At 35.6% G+C, this 22,211-nt stretch overlaps 1 protein-coding gene across 2 annotated transcripts in view; it reads left to right on the top strand.

Annotated features, from left to right (window-relative positions):
• Positions 1-22,211, top strand: part of USP32 (ubiquitin specific peptidase 32) — a 222,821-nt gene that overhangs the window by 127,288 nt on the left and 73,322 nt on the right. For both annotated transcript variants that reach the window (XM_077745524.1, XM_077745523.1), the window contains exons 6-10: positions 6,519-6,650; positions 8,237-8,344; positions 9,749-9,864; positions 10,844-10,906; positions 13,351-13,434. In XM_077745524.1, coding sequence (XP_077601650.1) covers positions 6,519-6,650; positions 8,237-8,344; positions 9,749-9,864; positions 10,844-10,906; positions 13,351-13,434 — 503 coding nt within the window. The remainder of the gene's footprint in view (positions 1-6,518; positions 6,651-8,236; positions 8,345-9,748; positions 9,865-10,843; positions 10,907-13,350; positions 13,435-22,211) is intronic.

Raw genomic sequence — 22,211 nt, 5'->3', positions numbered from 1 at the left:
TATTTTCCAAAAAAAAAAAAAAAAAAAAAAAAGAAAAGAAAACCTCAGAAAAACAAGTAAATGAAACAGAGATAAGCTAGCAATCTACCTGATAAAAATTCGAAAGTAATGGCCCTCAAGATGCTCACCAAGGGGCACCTTGGTAGTTCATTTGTCTGACTTCGGCTCAGGTCATGATATCATGGTTTGTGAGTTTGAGCCCTGCATCAGGCTCTGTGTTGACAACTCAGAGTCTGGACCCTGCTTAAAATTATGTGTCTCCCTCTCTCTCTGCCCCTTCCTGGCTCACACTCTCTCTCTCTCTCTCTCTCTCTCAAAAATAAATAAACATAAAAAGAAATTAAAGATGCTCATCGAAAGAGGAGAATGGATAAATACAGTGAAAACATCAACAAAGATATAGAAATAAAAGAACCAATCAGAAGTGAAGAATACAGTAACTGAAATGAAAACTAGACCAGAGGGAATCAACAGATTAATGATGCAGAAGAATGGATCAGCAATCTAGAAAACAGAGTGGTAGAAATCACCCAAGCTGAACAGCTAAAAGAAAAAAGAATTATTAAAAATGAGGATAGTTTAAGGGGCTTCTGGGACATCAAGTATATTAACATGGGCATTACAGGGGTCCCAAAAGAAGAATAGAGAGAGAATGGGGCAGATAACATATTTGAAGAAATAATAGTTGAAAACTTCCCTAATCTGGGGAAGGAAACTGACACCTAGGCCCAGGAATCACAGAGTGTTCCAAACAAGATGAACCCAAAGAGACCCAGATGAAGAAACATAGTAATTAAAATATTAGAAATTAAAGATAGAAGAGAAACTTCAAAGTGGGAGGAGCAAATACAAGAGAGCCCCTATGAGACCATGAGCTGAGTTTTCAGCAGAAACTTTGCAGGACAAAAGAGAGTGGCATGTTATTTTCAAAGTGTTATAAAGAAAAAACCCTACAACCAAGAATACTGTACCTGCAAGGTTATCGCTCTGTATTGAAGGAGAGATAAAGAGTTTCCCAGACAAACAAAAGTTAAGAGTTGATCACCATTAAACTGGCCTTATAAGAAATAGTAAAGGGACTTCTGTATGTGGAAAAGAAAAGGCCATGACTAGAAGTAAGAAAATTATGAAAGAGAAAAATCTGTTTGTTTACGCAAACATACAGTAAAGGTCGGGATCAACCACTTACAATGCTAGTATGAAAGTTAAAAGACAAAGTAGTAAAGTCTACTATTTCTACGATAATCTGTTAAGGAATACACAAAATAAAAATTAAAATATGATGTTGAAAACATAAAATATGGGGTAGATGGTAAAATGTAGTCTTTTTAGAATGCGTTTGAGCTTAAATGACCATGACCTTAAAATAGACTGCTGTATGCATAGTGTGTTATATATGGAACTCATGGTAACCACAAACCAAAAACTAGTAATAGATACACACAAAAAATAAAGAGAAAGGAATGTAAACATAACACTAAAGAAGGTCTGAACAGTTTTTAGAGTACAGCCCTTCTATCTACTTGACTAAATTTGTTCCTAGGTGTTTCATTCTTTTTGGTGCAATTGTAAATGGGACTGTTTTCTTAATTTCTTTTGAGAGTTCTAATTAGTGCAGGTTGAGCACTTACTAGAGGAGGCACTGTATGACTCTGTATATCATCTCCTTTAGTCCTTGTGTCCTCTCTGGGTTCATTTTATCCATATTCTAAAACTAAGAAGTTTTAGACTATGAGAAGTTAAAGAAACTTTCTCAAAATCAGATGGCTAATAGGTGCCAAAATTGAGATGAAGGCAGTTTATGGACACACAGTCATTTTATTCTTCATTCTTTTATGAGTAGCTTATTAATTGTAGATAAAAGGAGTTGTGATTGTGGTGTGCCATTTTCTTCAGACTAGCTTCAGACAATTTTGCAGATTCACTTTTCCAATTACCTTTTTTTCTCCCTTGGAATACTTAGAAATGAAATGGGCAGTAGAAGAACTATGATTTTAAGAACTATGTTTTAAAAATGAATTGAGGGCAGGGCACCTGGGTGGCTCAGTCGGTTGAATGTCCGACTTCCGCTCAGGTCATGATCTCACAGTTCATGGGTTCTAGCCCCGCATTGGGCTCTGTGCTGACGGCTAGCTCAGAGCCTGGAGTCTGCTTCGGATTCTGTATCTCTCTCTCTCTGTCTCTGACCCTCCCCTGCTCATGCTGTCTCTCTCTCTCTCTCAAAAATAAATAAAACATTAAAAAAATAAAATAAAAATGAATTAAGGGGTGCCTGGGTGGCTCAGCCAGTTGAGTGACTTAGTGATTTCAGCTCAGGTCATGATCTCATAGTTGGTGGTGGGATTGAGCTCCAAGCTGGGTATGGAGCCTTCTTGGGATTCTCTCTCTCTCCTTCTGCCTCTCTCTCTCTCAAAACTTAATAAAATAAAAATGAATTGAGAGTTATTTTCTTTAATGTTGATCATATTTTCATATAATTTAGCCCTATTTTTAGAAGAAAATAAATGTGTCTCTAAATAAACTAAAAGAATTTTTGGAATTTCCCTAAAATGTAAGAGTGAATAAGCCTGTTAACTCAGTGATTTGTTTTTAGTAGTGGAATCTGATTTTGAGGTAATTAAGGTAGTATTTTGGGCTAATTTTAGGGCCATTGAATTCATTTTGATAATTCTTTTGATACCTAATTTAAATTTATATTGTCTCTATTTTACCACTTATTATCTCAACTAAAAATATGCATCTTATTATGTTCTCTTGCCACATTTTAGCTGGTATTGCTGGCACCTTCTTTCAATAAGAGAAAAACTATGTCAATGATTCTTTGACTATAAACCCCTAGTAAATCTGCATGTCCCTTCTTCATTATCCTCTTACCTGGTTGTACACGAAGTAGGGATTACAGCCATTTTAAGTAGATCTCAGAAGGTCATTGCATTTGTGAACAAGTTGCATCCTCAACAGTGTTCAAGAAATGTGTTACTGTTTGAAAACACTTGGATGTTTTGCCTATTTGTTTTTTTTTGTTTGTTTTTAATGAGAATCTATTTCTGGCATTAAAGAGCTATTTCTGCAGCCGGAACCTCTGGTAAGGTGGGACTTGAGTAGGATGGCCCAAGTGTAAGCTAGGAATTATTTAGAATGTTGGGAGTATGATGTGCTGCTGTTGTGAACCAGAAAAAAATCATGCCTTTCGGTGGATTATAGACTCAGTCCTATTTAGCTAGTAAAGTATTAAGTTCTGGTATTGAACTATGAGTTGCAAGTAGAGTAATTATTATTGAAGTCATCACCTCTAATTTCTTTAAGTGAAAATAAAGTTAGTTCCCTTCCCTCTTCTCAGCAATTCAGCTGCCAGTTCATGTAATAATATATATAATTTATTTTAGCTTGCTTTTGGCAAATATTTGATGAGAATTGTGCACAGTCTATAACCAAAATATGAACAGATCACATAAGTGTAAGAGGGAACTGTAAAGCATAGTTTTAATTGGGACCATGACAATCTGATCTTTTTTTTCTTTTAAATATCTTCTACATGTCTTTCCACATTTTTTAATTTAATTTTTAAACTTTATTCATTTTGAGAAACAGAGTGAGCAGGGATGGGGCAGAGAGAGAGGGAGACACAGAATCTAAAGCAGGTTCCAGGCTCTGAGCTGTCAGCACAGAGACTGACACGGGACTCCCACTCACGAACTATGAGATCATGACCTCAGCTAAAGTCAGATGCTTAACCGACTGAGCCACCCAGGTGCTCCTCCACAATTCTCCTTCAGCAAAGAAATTGTGTTTTTTAAGGAGATTTATAAACAGTTATCAAAGCTAAAAAATTTGAGAGTCAAGTCAGTGTGATTTGTGTGTGTTTCTAATTTAGTGTATTATATAAACACCAATTAATAAGAAGTACTTATTAAGCATATGCTCAGTATCTAGAAGTATAGAAATGAGAACATAGTTTCTGTCAAGGCTACTGCCTGCCTTGTTTTGTTTCAGGGTCAGATTTTTTATATGTAGATCTAGTACTTAGAAGAAAGTTTAGAATTTGAGAAAGCAGTTTCTCTACAGGAACAAAAGAGATAGCTCTTTCTTCATATAGTATAAATGAAGTGATCAGATATCTTATTTTGAAAAAGGAAATAGTGCTATCTTAGTTTGTATATCAGACTCCTGTGATTACTCTTCTTCTTATATTTTTAAGTACTCCTTTTCATTATTAATTTTTAATGTTTACATGTTTTTGAGAGACAGAGTGGAGGGGAGGGAGAAGAGTGGACAGAGAGAGGGGGAGACACAGAATCTGAAGCAGGCATCAGGCTCCAAGCTGCCAGCACAGAGCCTGATGTGGGACTTGAACCCACAAACCATGAGATCATGGCCTGAGCCAAAGTCAGACGCTCAACCAACTGAACTATCCAGGCGCCCCTGAATACTCCTTTTTAATAAATGCAGTTATACAGATATTTGAAGTAGATAACCTCCTTTTAAAAAATGAAAGCTATGTACTTATATAGAAGTTTTGCATATTTTAAAAATTAGTTCTAGTTTCAGAATTATTGGACCTTTGCAAAGGTTGATTCATCAGGAGGTTACGGTGTCAATGAATGTAGTATATTTGGTATTTGGTTAAAAAAGAAACAATATGACAGTGTGTATTCTTGTATGAAAATTTTATCTTTTTTGTATCACAATCTTCCTTGATGATTTTTGTGCTGTAAAATTTTTTAAATGAATTTAGCCCATTGATTATTTGAAACTATGAACAATGATTTTGTGTAATTTGACAAAAACAAGTAATCTTGTCCTTCAGCTTATAATTACTTTTAAGAATTAATAAATTCACAATTGCACCAGCATACTTCTCAAAACTAGAACAAACTATCCTAAAATTTGTATGGAACCACAAAAGACCCCGAATAGCCAAAGTAGTAATTGAAGAATAAAACCAAAACGGGAGGTATCGCCANGGGGGAGAAGAAGGGGGAAAATAGTGGGGGAGAGGGAGAGAGGCAAACCATGAGAGACTATTGAATGCTGAGAACAAACTGAGGACTGATGGGTGAGGGGGGAGGGGGATGATGGGCACGGAGGAGGGCACTTGTGGGGATGAGCACTGGGTGCTATATAGATACCAACTTGACAATAAACTATTTGTAAAAAAAAAAAAATACCAGTAATAAAAAAATCAATCAATCAATCCCTGGAGGCAAAAAAAAAAAAAAACAACAACTGTCAGTTGGGGGGTGTCTGAGTAGCTCAGTTGGTTGAACATCTGACTTCAGCTCAGGTCATGATCTCCTGGTTCCATTGGTTCAAGCCCCGCAACAGGCTCTGTGCTGACAGCTCAGAACCTGGAGCCTGCTTCAGAAAATGTGTCTCCTCTCTCTGTCCCTCCCCTGCTTGTGCTCTCTCGCTCCCTCTCTCTCTCAAAACTAAATAAAACATTTAAAATTTTTTTTAAGTTTTACTAGGGCAAGTCTGGCATACCATTTTACTCTATAGTTAGTTTTTCCTCTTCTAATTAAGTGTAACCCGCTGAATCTCCTCCCTGGGTTCAGGAAAGTGTCTCTACTTTGGCTAGCCAAACCTTAGGTTTCATTGTGTACATACACAGCTTACTATTCTACCAAAACTCAACAAGAGTCCTATGCAGATTTCTGGAGCTCTTTCTTTGTATTACTTTTTCCTCTCCAGTACTCTGCCTTGCAAATTTCATCTATCTTAACCTCCCAGAACTACAACTTCTCTGTTTAACTCAGTGAAATCTCACTGCTTAGGTTCCTCATATCTTGCCAAGGTCTGGAAGGTGACTGCAAGCAAAAAGCTGGGGCATTGGAAGGACTCACTTTGTTTGCTTTCTAAGTCTTATTTTAGTTCCTTGGGGGGGTGGGGCGGTTAGGGTGAATGAGGGGAGGACATTCTGATGAATGAGGGGAGGACATTCATGTTTTCATCATGCACTTATAATTTATCACATTGTAAATCCTGTCCTCCCTCATCTGTCATTTATTGACTTTTGTCATTTATAACATCTTTTTCATATTCCTTTTTAATTTATTTAACTAGTATTGAATGTGTAAGTAGTTAACCATATCGACAGGATGAAACAGACATGGACCCAGCTGTTAGGATGTTTAGTTTAACCAGGAATGAATCTTTAAATCCAAGATAGAAGTCGAAAATTATGAAAAAGAATTATAGAGAAAAGTGGTATAGGAAGCCATAAAGAAATGCTACAGTTGTTTATTATTTTTATATGTTGGGTTTAAGCAGCCTACTTAATGGGAAATTGTGAACATTTTTTTCCTGATTTTAAAGCCACTTTTATATTCAGATTTAATTTTCATGCCATTTTAGATACAATGTCTTTGTCTTTTAGAGTTTTGTTTTGGGTAATTATTATTTTTAGCAATTGAATTGGAAAATTAAAATATATCCTTGGAAGTTATATGATCAGGATGAACTAACTGCCCAGAAGAGAAAGTCTGAGGTTTTATAATCTTATTTGATTTGATTCTCAGTGGAGGAATCAGACATCATTGATCTGGAGAAACGTTATTGGTTGCTAAAGGCTCAATCCCGGACTGGACGATTTGACTTAGAGACATTTGGCCCATTGGTTTCACCACCCATTCGTCCATCTCTAAGTGAAGGTAAGTCTGTTTTCTACAAATGGTCTTTGATAAACACACCTGGGCTCATCTTTTATTTCTAACCAATACATCCATCAACTCTAAAAGGCCTTAATGTTACAAGTTAGCAAATTTCTTACAGATAGCATAGTTTAATGGGGAAAAAACGAAATGAAAAGGGGAATTAAGATTATAACCTTAAGCTTCCTATTCTGCCTGTGTAACCTTACATAAATCAAGTTAGCTCTCTGTACCTGAATAGTCTCAAATATAAAATGAGTTTCACTAAGTTAATCACTGTAAGAAAAAAAATTTTTTTAAACGTCACTGTATTCCAGTGAAGTGTCTCACCCCCTGGTGCATGGATTAGTGTGGTGGCCACTGTGTGGGTAAAGCTTTAAGTTCCACCCATAAGTCTACCTTTTCCTCACCTCAAGTGCCTCTACTATTTTTCTTCTACATAAGAAGGTTCCACTGCTGTATCCCTCCCCCTACCAAATAAGATTTAAGAAATATTGGACTGGAATATCTCTGAAGTTCTTGCTAGCTTTTCATTGCTATAACTTTTTTAAAAATTAGGAGTATAAAGAATAATTGTGGGTGATATCATAAAAACTATATTTGGAATCTGAATAGTTGGGTTGTATTCTGACTTTTTTTACTTTTGACAAATCACTTAACCCTGTCTGAGCTTTAGTTTTCTCTTTAATCAGAGGGCACAGAATTACATTCTTGAAATATACAGTCTGTATTCTTCAGATTCCTGGGGTACTTCAGAAGTATTTATTGGGGGAGCCAGGACAGATGGGGATCTGGGCTTTTCCACCTACTTCAAAAGTACGGTCGTGTTTTTACCTTGTTAGAATTGGAGATTGAGAAGACATTTTATTTGAAAACAAAATTATTCCATTTCTATGTTTTACACAAAGTTTGAAAACCAGAGTTAGCTGGTTGGCTTAGGCGGTTAAGCATCCGACTCTTGTTCTTAGCTCAGGTCTTGATCTCAGGGTCATGAGTTTAAAAAAAAAAAAACTTTGAAAACCACAAGATTATAATTCTCTTTCATTTTTTTCATTTTAAGTATTTATTTATAAAACCTAAACTACTGCAAAGAAGACTGCAGTACATAATTTCTTTTGTTTATAACATGTTTTTCTTTGCTTAATGAAAGAAGTTTATGGCAGCTTAAATGTTATCTTTATACAATTTAGCTTTTTTCCTCTTTTCCTTTTTCTTCTCAATCTTTCTAAGTAAGGCTAATTGTAATTTATGATTTCTTTTTCAATTCTTAATTTTTTGCAGTTGATTTTAATTTTTACATGCCATCATCATTTTTACCTGTTACAAGTGATAGAAGATAGAGACAAACAGGCAAATATAACCAAACACAGGATGATAGGAATGTATTTTCTGCTAGGATCTTAAGTTTTAATTATAATTATACCAGGAGAAAAATACTGGCTGAGTCAGTGGGAGCTACTGATAAACAGATTTTTTTTTTTTAATTTGGCCAGTTAATGGGAGTCATGCCTCTTTTCATAAACATGATATTATTAATAGTAGGAGACTTGTTGGCTGTGATTTATGGTGTCTTTCCTATTTTACAGGCTTATTTAATGCTTTTGATGAAAATCGTGACAATCACATAGATTTTAAGGAGATATCTTGTGGTTTATCAGCCTGTTGTAGGGGACCCCTGGCTGAAAGACAAAAATGTAAGTGTGTTAAATATTGTCACAAAATTTGCAAACCAAACAAAAAATTAGCATTTGTCTATATAAAATCTCTGTGTATTAAGGCTTGAATTTTTATCATGTTTTCAAGTTGGCAAATATTAGTCTCATGTTGAGTTTTCCTGAAGTCAGTTTAAGGATTCATTCATGTCTTCTTTTTTACTGTGGAGTAATTTGGGATCTTTGTGATTAATAATGAGATTGATTTATCCTGATGAATTTGCTGTTCATGATAAATGAACTACATCACTCACCATATATTTGACAATGTTAAGCATTTAGAAAATATTTTCTGGTAGTCTGTTGAGAATTTTGTGTCTTGCATAATTTAAACTACAACTCATTTGGTCACTTGTATATGTTAATATTTTATTAGCAAGATGAAATTTATGATCAAAACACAAAACACAATTTTATTAAATACTAAACTGGTCTTTTTAACCTAGGTAAAATGTTACTGTAGAATAATTTATAAGCATAAGTATATTACATTATTAAATCTTAACCATATATGAGAAAGTGGAACAGTTTACATTTAATTGGAACTTAATTCTAATGTATTTACTAGGGTCATCATCTCTGTGTCTTTCTAAAATACAGCTTCACAAATGTCACCTAATTTGGATGTGCTATTTGACATTTTGATCTTTTTCAGTAATATTTCTGTGATGCACTCAATTGTTTTAGTAGCATAATTATTATGAAGGTATATGAAATAGATAATTACTTAATTTTAAAAATTCAGAATTCTTCCCAGATGATGTATCATTACTACTGTCTGGCTTTATGATAGAGTATTTGTTCCCATTAAAGTTCTAATATTAAATAAGGAGGCCAAAATTTTTCTTCTCAAATGAAGTTAATTATCACCTTAAATTTGTTTTTAACCTTTTTTTTTTTTTCCCCCTGATGGGCTAACAGAAGTTAACCCATTTGTTTGGAGCTAACTAGCAAAGTGCTGATATTCCATGTAAATAGAATAGGTTCAGCACTATAAAAGTCAACTGATAAGTTTTAAATATTAGAAAGTAATATAATGGTTTGAATTGCCTCCTCAAAATCTGTGAGGTATTGTAATATTTATTGTATAGTAACTTAGCCCCCCCCCTTTTTTTATCAGTTTGCGAGGAATTTAACTCTAGATTTGGGTGAAGGATAGGACTCTGTAACCCAGATACTGATTCAGAGAGAGATTTACAAAGTATGCAGGAAGCCCTACAAGTTCAGAGGACTTTAGTGACATTATACTCTGCTCCAGATGAGAATTTGATCCAGAATATACTTGTTTGAGAAACTAAGTAACTTTACTAGGTCAGCATCTAGTAAAAGGCATTGTACTTCAGAATAGAAAAGCAATTTTCTTCCATAAGAGTTTCTTTTCTTTAGTTTGCTTCAAGGTATTTGATGTTGACCGTGATGGAGTTCTCTCCAGGGTTGAACTGAGAGACATGGTGGTTGCACTCTTAGAGGTGTGGAAGGACAACCGCACTGATGATATCCCAGTAAGTTCTGATTGTATACATATCGTTGCATGTAAGCTTCCAATAGGAAAATGGAGTGGAGAATTTAAAAAGAGAGAGAGAGAGGAAGGGATTTGTTATTATTTTGAATTGCTATATTATTGCTACTACTCAAAATACTCATAGCTAAAGGTACAAAATTGGGAAGGGAATGTGTCTTAGAAAATTTAATAAACTGAACTTACTGTGTAAAGTAAGTGAAACTACAGGAAAATTGTCTTAATTTTTATAAAGGAATTCTAAGAACTTATTTATTAAGGTAATTTAAAAACATATTTGGGGCACCTAGGTGGCTTAGTTGGTTGAGTGTCTGACTCTTGATTTCAGCTCAGGTCATGATCCCAGGTTCATGGGATCCAACCCTGCATCAAGTTCCATGCTGAGCATGGAGTCTGCTTGAGATTTCTCTCCTTCTCGCTCTCCATGACTCCCCTGCTTGCATGCACACAATCACTCTCTCAAATGAAAAATATATATATTTGATGGTTACTAGAGGGGAGGGATGTGAAAGAATGGGTTAAATGGGTGATGGGGATTAAGGAGGGCACTTGTGATGATGAGCCCTGGGTGTTTTATGAAAATGTTGAGGGGGTGCCTGGGTGGCTCAGTCGGTTAAGCGTCTGACTTTGGCTCAGGTCATGATCTCACGGTTTGTGGGTCCAAGCCCCACATCGGGCTCTGTGCTGACAGCTCAGAGCGTGGAGCTGCTTTGGAGTATGTGTCTCCCTCTCTCTCTGCCCCTCCCCTGTTCATGCTGTCTCTCTCTCTCTCAGAAATAAAAAGAAAAAGAAAGAAAATGTTGAATCACTGTATTATATACCTGAAATTAAGTGTAAAAAATATAAAATAATATTTAAATTTTTTTAATAAAAAAATTACCAAGATACAGTATTTAGCTGTTGAATAATAAAAACGGTAACTATTCTTTTCTAACTATTCCTTTGGATTTCTGTTTTTAAAGGAATTACATACTGATCTATCTGACATTGTAGAAGGCATATTGAATGCACATGACACCACAAAGGTGAGTCTAGCTAGGACTAGAATAAATTATATTATTTTCTGTGAATACCATGTACACTGAATTATATATTATATATACATACAAATATATATATAGCTTACATATATATTTGAATCCCTTCTGCATCACTTCCACCAAGTGTTTATTTGGACCTATAGTCCACCAAGTTGTCTCTAAAGATAGCCCATTCCATCTTTAAACAGATCCATTAAGTGTTTATATATATAAACTTATATATTACAGCTAGATGTTTTATAAAAATTAAATAGACCTAGACTTGTCATCTATGGTTTATAATACTTATTTCTTCCATTTTAATAAATTATGATAGGACTAACCTTATATTGAGCAAAAGAAGTCACACAAAAAAGAATACTTACTGTGTGTGATTCCATTTATATGAAGCTCAAAACCAGAGGCAAAACTAACAAATGGTTATAGGTATTAAAATAGTGATTTTGGGGGATGCATGGATTAATTGGAAAGGACCATAAGATATCTGAGATGACAAAAATGATTTTTTATCTCAATTTGGGTGGTATGTGTATTCCTAAATTATTTTTTTTCTAAAAGTATTGGTAATCTCTCCTGAATTATTTAACGGCAGCCAGAGTAATCAAGTAATACCAAGAGTAAGGATATACTTTACAAAGAATAAATTCTTAATTTTTTTTTAGTCTGACAACATTTATTAGTAAGGATATTATAATAGGTTTATTCCTATAACTTGCATTATTGTAATGTCTTTGTGTCCCTGTGAAATTGAAAATAATGCACATATGTGAGGCATATTTGAGTTATTTTGAGCCTCTCCATTCAAATTTTGACATGTACCAAGTACCAGATTGGTAGGATGTAGACTACAATAGTATTACAGAGGTTTAGATAAAAATAAGTGACATCAGGTTTTTTTTTTCTTTCTTCAATTATGATTCTAGAAGAAATCATCATAGTTTCATTAACTAATGCTCAGTAACAGAGTTCAGAGTTACAGGGCTTGAGCTTTGGCAATACAAATAGTCTTCTGCCTTATTTACCTCTCTCTGCCAAAAACTAAGGTATCCACTTCTATTTGATATTCATAGAAATAAAAATTTCTGTTAGAAAATGCCGCATGTAGAGGTACAATTTTTAATACCTTTTTTTTCTGAATGATAAATATGTCGGAATTATTGCTGTCTATTTACATAAGATGGAGATTCTACATCTGGTTCTACTGTAAACTTTAACAAGAAGATAATTTAATTTTGCTGTTCCATCACCATATAGCAACAATAATGAAATGGTAACAGTTCAGAATAAAACTTGAACCTTTCAGCCAAACCTATTAGCCATATTCACTGGAGACAGATTATGTCAATATTACGCTTTTTAAAAATTTAACAAAAAGCGTAATATTGTATTCGGATTTCATATGAAAGCTAATAATCATAACCATAGTACTTGAAAATCTTTTCTTACACATGGTTATCATATAGTGAAAAGAGAGCATATCAATATCATTAAATACTAAAAGTAAAAAGCATTACTATTCATCAGAGATTGATAGGTATTTATTTGAACACATGCAGTTAAGAAACATTTGGTTATATTTCCGCTTAACAAGAAAAAGATCTATATTGCCTTTATATGTCTATGGAATTTTTTGTATACATTGAAACTATAAAAATCCTGCCTTAATCAGCTTATAAATACAAACTGTTAAATTTGTTTTGGGAAAATTTTATATAGATACTCATTTTGATATATCAAAAATTTATTATCAGGTTCCTTTAAATGTCTAAGAAGTCTGATAATATTGGTAGATGTTACTAAGGAGGTTTTAGAAAATTGTTAGAATGAAAGGACATAATCCAGAGTCTGCTTTCTGCTTTCAAAAATTAGTAAATAGGGGTGCCTGAGTGGTTTAGTTGGTTGGGCATCCAACTTCAGCTCAGGTCATGATCTCAAAATTCGTCAGTTCAAGCCCCATATCGGGCTCTGTGCTGATGGCTCAGAGACTGGAGCCTGTCAGATTCTGTGTCTCCCTGTCTCTCTGCCCCTCCCCTGCTCATGCTCTCTCTCTCTCTCAGAAATAAATAAATATTTTTTTAAAAATGTTTTAATTAGTAAATATTCCATTTTCCCCTATTCAGAACCTTTTGTGGTTTTCCATAGATCTTGAAGCAGAGGGTAATGTGAGTTATTTCCCAGGTCTTATTGGTGGATGGAGATTGTGGATGGTAAATTAGCCTCATTACCATTGACTGCTTCTACAGTCTTGTTACTTTTAAACTTATCTTAGCTGGTCGGTTTTTGGATGAACACACAGCATCTACTTTAAGTTATTTGTTTGCTTTCAAAAAAATGACCAATATATGTTTAATAAATCAGATTTTATTCAAATTCTATAAAAATGAGGACATTTTAACATGAGATCTTTTTAAATATTGTTTGTCTTTCAGATGGGCCATCTTACGCTAGAAGACTATCAGATCTGGAGTGTGAAAAATGTTCTTGCCAATGAGTTTTTGAATCTCCTTTTCCAGGTAGGTTTAAAGTAAATGGGGGGCACCTGGGTGGCTCAGTTGGTTGGAGGTCCGACTTTGGCTCAGGTCACGATCTCACGGTTTGTGGGTTCGAGCCCTGTGTTGGGCTCTGTGCTGACAGCTAGCCTGGAGCCTGTTTCAGATTCTGTGTCTCCCTCTCTCTCTGACCCTCCCCTGCTTGCACTGTCTCTCTCTCTCTCTCTCTCTCAGAAAAAATAAAATGTTAACAAAAAAATCTAAAGTAAATGGCAGGTGGAGTGCCTGGGTGGCTCAGTCTGTTGGGCATCTGAGTTGAGCTTGGGTCATGATCTCACGGTTCCGAGCCCCACATCGGTTCTATGCTGATGGCTCGGAGCCTGGAGCCTGTTTCAGATTCTGTGTCTGCCTCTCCCCTCTTCACACTCTGTCTCTCTCTGTCTCACTCTCAAAGATAAAAAAGATTTAAAAAAATAATAAATAAAAAATAAATAAAGTAAATGACAAGTATAGAGAGTAGTAGTACCAGTAGTTCTATATCTGTTTCATTGTGTAGTAGTTACTGCAACTCCACTACAAAACCACATATTATAAAAAGAACTACAGGGGCACCTCAGGGTCTCACATGGTGAAGCATTTGACTCTTGATATCTGCTCAGGTCATGATCTCATGAGTATGAGCCCCAAGGCTACACTGTCAGTGCAGAGCCTGCTTGGTATTCTCCCTCTCTCTCCCTTTCTTTCTGCTCCTCCCCCACTGGTGCTCTCTCTCCATCTCTCTCTCGCACTATCTCTCAAAATAAATAAATAAACATTTTTTAAAAACTATTTTTAAAAAATCTACATTATTCTGTATATATCTGAAAGGCAGTAAGATAGAATATGAGAGCCTACTGAAATATCCGAAATCATGGGAGATAGAAAAGTAGAATATAGCTGATGATGTATATTTATTTTATAACTCATGATAGACATGATGTTAGATGCATAGAGAATAATTTAGATTGGAAAAGCCATGGTAGTTTATTTTTCTTCACTGTTATCTTTTTTAAAAGCCCTTCCTAATAAGTGAGGCAGTGTGAAGAGAAAGATGAATCATGTAGGCAGCTGTAAAATTTTCAATGTACACAGTCTCTCCAGTTAGGAGATTATCTTGGCTGCAATATTGTTTCTTAATTAAAAATTCATTAGAAGAACCAAGAAAGATTAAAGAAGGAGGAGAGAAAAGGTGCCAGGAATGAACATTAAGTCATAAGGCTTGCCAGATTTCAACTATTTTCCTAGTTATACTTCTTGTCTTGCTCCAATTAAAAACATTAATTTATGGTTTCCATTTTTTATAATTGTTCTTAAATATTTAAGTTGATTTAATAATGATATTTTCGATTCCTTTTTTTTTTTTTTTTTAAGTGCATTTATTTTGAGAGAGAGTGCATGAGGAACCAGGGGAGGGGCAGACAGAGGGAGAGAATCCCAAGCAGGCTTGGCACTGTCAGGCAGAGCCTGATGCAGGGTTCGATTTCACAAACTGCAAGATCATGACCTGAGCCAAATTCAAGTCAGATGCTTAACCAATTGAGCCACCTAGGTGCCCCTGCTTTAGATTTCTCTTCTTTTACTTTTCTTTCCTTATACCCCTGTGAAGGTCAGAGGTTTCTTATCTTTATATCTATCATGCTTTTCCATTGTATATAAAGAATAACATAGCTGTGCTGGAATAAATGGAAATTGGTATCTTCCTGATAGCTAATGACTAATTATACACACACACACACACACACACACATATACATTCAGATAAGCCTGTAATATCCATCTATATCAGTCAGTTGCTCCACTATCAGTTTTAATTTTCAGCAGGGATTTAACTTGATGGCTTTATAAAATATGAACTTGTACGAAAATAATATAAATCACTACTCCAAACAGAAATGACTTGCTTGGTAATATGAAAATTGATCAGCTATTTTTATCTCATTTAAAATAATATCCTCATTATTTTATCTCATAACTATATAAACATTTAGATCACTTAGGCTTATGTCTACGTCATCTTGTAGCTCTTGTGTAGCATTTTGATTTTTCTGTATTGTCTTTACTTTTTTCTCATTCTTAACAAGGACTTGCAGTGGTACTATCTTTTTGTGATTCTAATTTATAAATAAGCAAATGCTTGAGTTTTGCGTTTGTGTATATGTGTTTCTAACATATTATGAAGAGCTGAAAGATGTTTTTCATGTGAATACTTATCACCTACATTTTAATATTATATTTTACTATATTTGCTTTATTTCATGTTCAATATGCTTTTAAAACTATATGTTCACTTAGTATATGAGTAAGAAGACTGTTATCCTAAGATGTTTTATTTTTTATCTGTGCCTTAAAATTGGTAGAGTTAGTTGTTAAATCCAGTGGTTAAAAACTTGAATTATACTCTTTATTTGCCAAGATCCCTCTTGGCTAAGTGTTTTAGGTATTTAGGTGTAACATATGTAAGCGTTAATAAAATTAGAAAACCATCCCTGTGGTAATATCTTTATTTTCAATCCTTCTTAATAAACTCAGTGGCAGTCCTTAAAACTCAGTGGCCAATATTTTGCAGAGGAAACATGCTAAACATAATCAGGGGCTTCTGTCTTGTGCATTTGTCAGAAAGTATCAAATTTTAAAGAGTGCCCACCACCACCATGTTATTCATGCCCTAATCCCTGGAACCCATGCATATGTTATCTTACATTGTAAAAGAGACTTTGCAGATGTATCAAGTTAAGAACTCTGAGATAGGGAGATTAACATAGCAGATGGGCCTGTCTAATCACATGAGTCCTTAAAAGTAGAGCACCTTTTCCAGCCCTGGCCAGAGGGAGGGAGGGAATGGAAGAAAGAGAGAGATAACTTTGGAAGAAGAGTTAGAGATCCAAGTTGTTGGCTTTGAGATAGAGGAAGGGGCCATGAACAAAGTAATGTGGGTGAACTCTAGAACAGGAAAAGCCAAGGAAATATTTTCTTTTAACCACAGAAAGGAATTCAGCTCTGCTGACACCTTAATTTTTGAACTAGTGAGACCCATGTCTAGCTTTTGACCTATGGAACTATAAGATAATAAAGTTATGTTGTTTTAAGATGCTGAATTTGTGATAATTTATTATAGAAGCAATAAAAAAAGCAGTCAAGGGGAGATAATCCATATTTACGTTGGAAGGCTCAGCATCTTAAAGATGTCAATTACCTTCAAATTGGTTTGTTTATAGTCAATGCAATTCCAGTCAAAATTGCACTGGCGTTCTTCTCAGAGCTAGAACAAACAGTCCTAAAATTTGTATGGAACCACAAAAGACCTTGAATAGCCAAAGTAATATTGAAGAAGAAAACCAAATGGAGGCATCACAATCCCAGACTTTAGCCTCTACTACAAAGCTGTAATCATCAAGACAGTATGGTATTCGCACAAAAATAATACATAATCCAATGGAACAGAATAGAGAACCCAAGAATTGGACCCACAAATTTATGGCCAACTAATCTTTGAAAAGCAGGAAATTATATCCAGTGGAAAAAAGACAGTCTCTTTAGCAAATGGTGCTGGGAGAACTGGACAGCAAAATTCAGGAGAATGAAACTGGACCACTTTCTTACACCATACACAAACGTAAACTCAAAGCGGATGAAAGACCTAAATGTGAGACAGGAAACCGTCAAAACTCTAGAGGAGAAAGCAGGCAACAACCTCTTTTACCTCATCCACAGCAATTTCTTGCTCTACACATCTCCAGAGGCAATGGGAATTAAAAGCAAAAATGAACTGTTGGGACCTCATCAAGATAAAAAGCTTCTGCACTGTAAAGGAAACAATCAAAATTGAAAGGCAACTGACGGAGTGGGAAAAGATATTTGCAAATGACATATCAGATAAAGGTTTAGTATCCAAAATCTATAAAGAACTTACCAAACTCAGCACCTGAAAAAAAAATAATCCAATGAAGAAATGGGCAGAAGACATGAATAGAAACTTTTCCAAAGAAAATATCCAGATGGCCAACAGACACATGAAAAGATGCTCAATGTCACTTATCATCAGGGAAATAGAAATTGAAACCACACTGAGATACCACCGCACACTGGTTAGAGCGGCTAGTATTGATAACTCAGGAAACAACAGATGCTGATGAGGATGTGGAGAAACAGGAACCCTCTTGCACTGTTGGTGGAAATGCAAACTGGTGCAGCCACTCTGGAAAACAGTGTGGAGGTTCCCTAAAAATTTAAAAATAGAACTACCCTATGAGCCAGCAATAGGACTACCAGGAATTTATCCAAAGGATACAGGAGTGCTGATTCATAGGGGAACATGTAGCCCAATGTTTATAGTAGTGCTTTCAACAAAAGCCAAATTATAGAAAGAGCCTAAATGTCCATCAACTTGATGATTAATAAAGAAGATGTAGTTTATATATACAATGGAATACTACTTGGCAATGAGAAAGAATAAAATCATGCCATTTGCAGCAATGTGAATGGAACTGGAAGGCATTATGCTAAGTGAAATAAGTCAGTCAGAGAAAGACACATACATGTTTTCACTCATACGTGGTTCTTGAGAAATTTAACAGAAGACCATAGGGGAAAGGAAGGGGAAAAAATAGTTACAAAGAGGGAGGGAGGCAAACCATAAGAGACTCTTAAATACAGAGAACAAACTGAGGATTGATGGAGGGTGGCGGAGAGGAGATAGGGGAGTCGGTGATGGGCATTGAGGAGGGCACTTGTTGGAATGACACTGGGTGTTGTATGTAAGCGATGAATCATGGGAATCTACCCCAAAAACCAAGAGCCCACTTTACACACTGTGTGTTAGCCAATTTGACAATAAATTATGTCAATAATTTTAAAATTTAATTTAAAATAATTTAAAATAATAAATTTGAAATAATAAATTATTTTAAAAAAATAAAATAAATAAATTGGTTTGCAGATTTGGTGTACTCACAAACAAAATCCCAAAAAGCGTATTGTTATTATTTTTGTGGAACTTGACAAGCTGTTTCTAAGTACATACAGAAGTAGAAAAGGCCAAATGTAGTCAAGATGATGTAAAGAACAATGTTAGAGGACTTAAGTTACCAGATGTTAGGACTTACTATAAAACAATAGTATTAACACAATATGATACCTGCATGAAGGTAGACAAATAGATCAGTGGAACACTATTGAGAACTTTTTTTTTTTTTAATTTTTATTTATTTCTAGGAGAGAGAGAGATAGACAGCGTGAACAGGGGTGGGTCAGAGAGAGAGGGAGACACAGACTCTGAAACAGGCTCCAGGCTCTGAGCTGGCAGTCAGCACACAGCCCGACGCGGGGCTCGAACCCACGAACCGCGAGATCATGACCTAAGCGAAAGTCGGACGCTCAACCGACTAAGCCACCCAGGCGCCCCACTATTGAGAATTTTTAAACAGACCTACATGTATGTGATCACTGACTTATAACAAAGAAGTCTTTGCATTACAAATGGGAAAGGGGTGATCTTTTCAATAAATGGTGTACTGGATCAATTCTCTATGGGGAAAAATGCATCATTTTTCTTTTCTTTTTTAATTTTTTTGGTTTTATTTAATTTTGAGACAGAGCACAAGCGGGGGAAGGCAGAGAGATAGGAAGACACAGAATCTGAAACAGGCTCCAGGCTCTGAGCTGTCACACAGAGCCTGACGGGTCGAACCCACGAACTGTGACATCATGACCTGAGCTGAAGTCGGATGCTTAACCGACTTAGCCACCCAGGCACCCCAAATGCATAATTTTCCAAGTGGAATTATAAATCTAATAAGTTTGAAAGGTAAAGGTAAAGCATTTAGAAAATAATTTGCAAGAATATTTTATTGCCTTTCAGGTGGCAGAGACTTTTTTAAAAGGGCACAGAAACCATTAACCACAAAGGAAAAGTTTTTAAGTTGGACTTCTAAAATTAAGAATTAAAAAAAAAATTTTTTTTTAATGTTTTATTTATTTCTAGGAGAGAGAGAGACAGCGTGAGCAGGGGAGGGTCAGAGAGAGAGGGAGTCACAGACTGAAACAGGCTCCAGGCTCTGAGCTGGCAGTCAGCCCAGAGCCCGACGCGGGGCTCGAACCCACGAACCGCGAGATCATGACCCGAACGAAAGTTGGACGCTTAACCGACTAAGCCACCCAGGCGCCCCTAAAATTAAGAATTTTTTTAAGGGTTGTCTAGGTGGCTCAGTCGATTAAGTTGCCTGCCTTTGGTTCAGTTTATGAACTCACAGTTTGATAGTTTGAGCCTGCGTTGGGCTCTCCACTGACTGCATAGAGCCTGTTTTAGATACCCTGACCCCATCCCCCAGCTCTGCACCTACCCCCTTCATTCTCACCCTCTCTTTCTCCCTCTCTCCTTTTCTCTCTCTCTCTCTCAAAAATAAATAAACAAACAACAAATGATTTTTTAAAATCAGGAGCTACCATTAAAAAAGTAAAAAGATAACCTATGCAGTGGGAGAGGATGTTTGTGATACCTGTCTCTGACAAGACTTGTATCTAGGGCATACAAAGAATAAAAATCAGTGAGAAAAGGCAAAACTTCAGTATAAAAATATGAAAGAAAAAAAACTTGAAGAGATGCATCAGAAAAGAGAATATCCCAATAGTTAATAAATGTTATAAAAAAGAGCTCCTTAGTTATCATGGACATACATATTAAAACCACATGTGAAATATCAGTAGACATACCCCAGAACGGTTAGTTGTTTTTGGTTTTGTTTTTNCCATATATTTTTTAATTTCATCCCTAATTGCCTGATTGGACCATTCATTCTTTAGTAGGGTCAGAACGGTTAGTTTTTAAGCGATATGAGATATTGGTGAGGATAATAAGCACCTGGAACTCTCATACGTTGCGAGTAGGATGTAATTTGTACAGTTTGTAATAATGGTAAATTATTACAAACAACATTGGAAATTATTTGGCAGTATTTATAAAAGTTGAACATATGTATACCTGGTATCCCATAAGGTCTACCCCATATGTAGAACCTACAGAAACAGGTGTTATCTGGGCACCAAAAGACATACAATTAAGTTCTTAAAATCACTATTTGTTGTAGCCCAAAGAACAGAAAATGACCCAAATACTTATTAATAATAAATACATAAATAGTAAACTGTGGCATGTGCATATAGTGGTATACTTTACAGCACTGAAAATAGGTCTAGTAATGCTATACCCAACAATATGGATGAATCTTACATGATCTTGAATTGAAAATACTAAACCAAAAAATTCAAAAGCATGCAAAATCTATACTATGGTGAAAGTATTCAGGGTAGTGGATACATCAGAGGGGTGCAGTAGTGTCTGAGAAGGAAATCAAAGTGGGCTTTGGGTGAGATAGCAGTTCTCTTTCTTGACTGGGTTTTATAGATGTTACTTTGTGAAAAGTTATTGAACTCTACACTTAAGATGTGTTCACTTGTAAGCATGTATATTTCCATTTTCTATAAGTTTGCTTAGAAAAATAGATTTCAAAAGCTCAAATATGTGTCAGTATGAGAATGGATAAAACAAACAGTGGTGTGTTCAAACAATGGAATACTACTCACTAGTTACAATCAACTACACCTAAATAGATGAATGTCAAAAACCCAATTTGTGGATCTTGTTATGTAAATGTCACCTCAAGAAGTAAATAAAACTTTAAACAGATCTTGAAGTCTCTGGTTAATGTTAGCCATGCTGATGCATTTATAAAGAGCTGTATTACTGTCTGTAATTTACTTTGAAATGTATTCAGAAATTAAGGTGGGTTGATAGATGAATTAATGGATAGATTCAAGTATAATAAAGCATTAATGTTAGAATCTAGATAATGGGTATGACATGTTCAGTGTAAAATTCTTTCAACTTTTCTGTATTTCTGAAATTTTTCATGAGAAAATATTGAAAAATTACATCTTTTTGATGATATTTAAAGAAAGCACATAGAGGGGCGCCTGGGGGGCTTAGTCGGTTAAGCGTCCAACTTTCGCTTAGGTCATGATCTCCGGTTCGTGGGTTCGAGCCCCGCGTCGGGCTGTGTGCTGAATGCCAGCTCAGAGCCTGGAGCCTGTTTCAGAGTCTGTGACTCCCTCTCTCTCTGACCCTCCCCTGTTCATGCTGTCTCTCTCTCTCCTAGAAATAAATAAAACATTAAAAAAAATTTAAAAAAAATAAGGCACATAGAGGAAATGAGCTATAAAAAGCATATTTTTTAAAAAGTTTATTTAGGGGGCGCCTGGGTGGCTTAGTCGGTTAAGCATCTGACTTTCGCTTAGGTCATAATCTCGCGGTTCATGGGTTCGGGCCCCACGTCGGGCTCTGTGCTGACTGCCAGCTCAGAGCCTGGAGCCTGTTTCAGAGTCTGTGGCTCCCTCTCTCTCTGACCCTCCCCTGCTCACGCTGTCTCTCTCTCTCTCCTAGAAATAAATACAACATATAAAAAAATTTTTTTAAAGTTTATTTAGCATTAGTGGCAATAATTTTTCTCTTTGAACTGCTTAAACTAAAATGCCACCCCTATCTTTTGTCTCCTATATCCTCAGTTTCTCCCCTCCCCTTTCTCCTTGAATGCCGTGATTTGCTCTTCAGATGTCAGCAAAGAAAATAATATTCCCTGAATAAGATATCTTAAAACATATAGTATTAATGAAATATTCTGGTAAATGGTTCTTTTCTTCTGTTTCTGTCTCTGTTTTGCCCTCTCCCTTCCTTCCATTTGGAAGTTGACCTCTATTGAAATGGTTTGTTT

This window comes from Crocuta crocuta, unplaced genomic scaffold (genome assembly GCF_008692635.1).
Source record: "Crocuta crocuta isolate KB4526 unplaced genomic scaffold, BGI_CrCroc_1.0 scaffold333, whole genome shotgun sequence".
In the NCBI taxonomy this organism is placed as follows: domain Eukaryota; kingdom Metazoa; phylum Chordata; class Mammalia; order Carnivora; family Hyaenidae; genus Crocuta; species Crocuta crocuta.
Note: the sequence above shows the minus strand (reverse complement) of the source record. Positions and strands in the feature narration are given on the sequence as shown.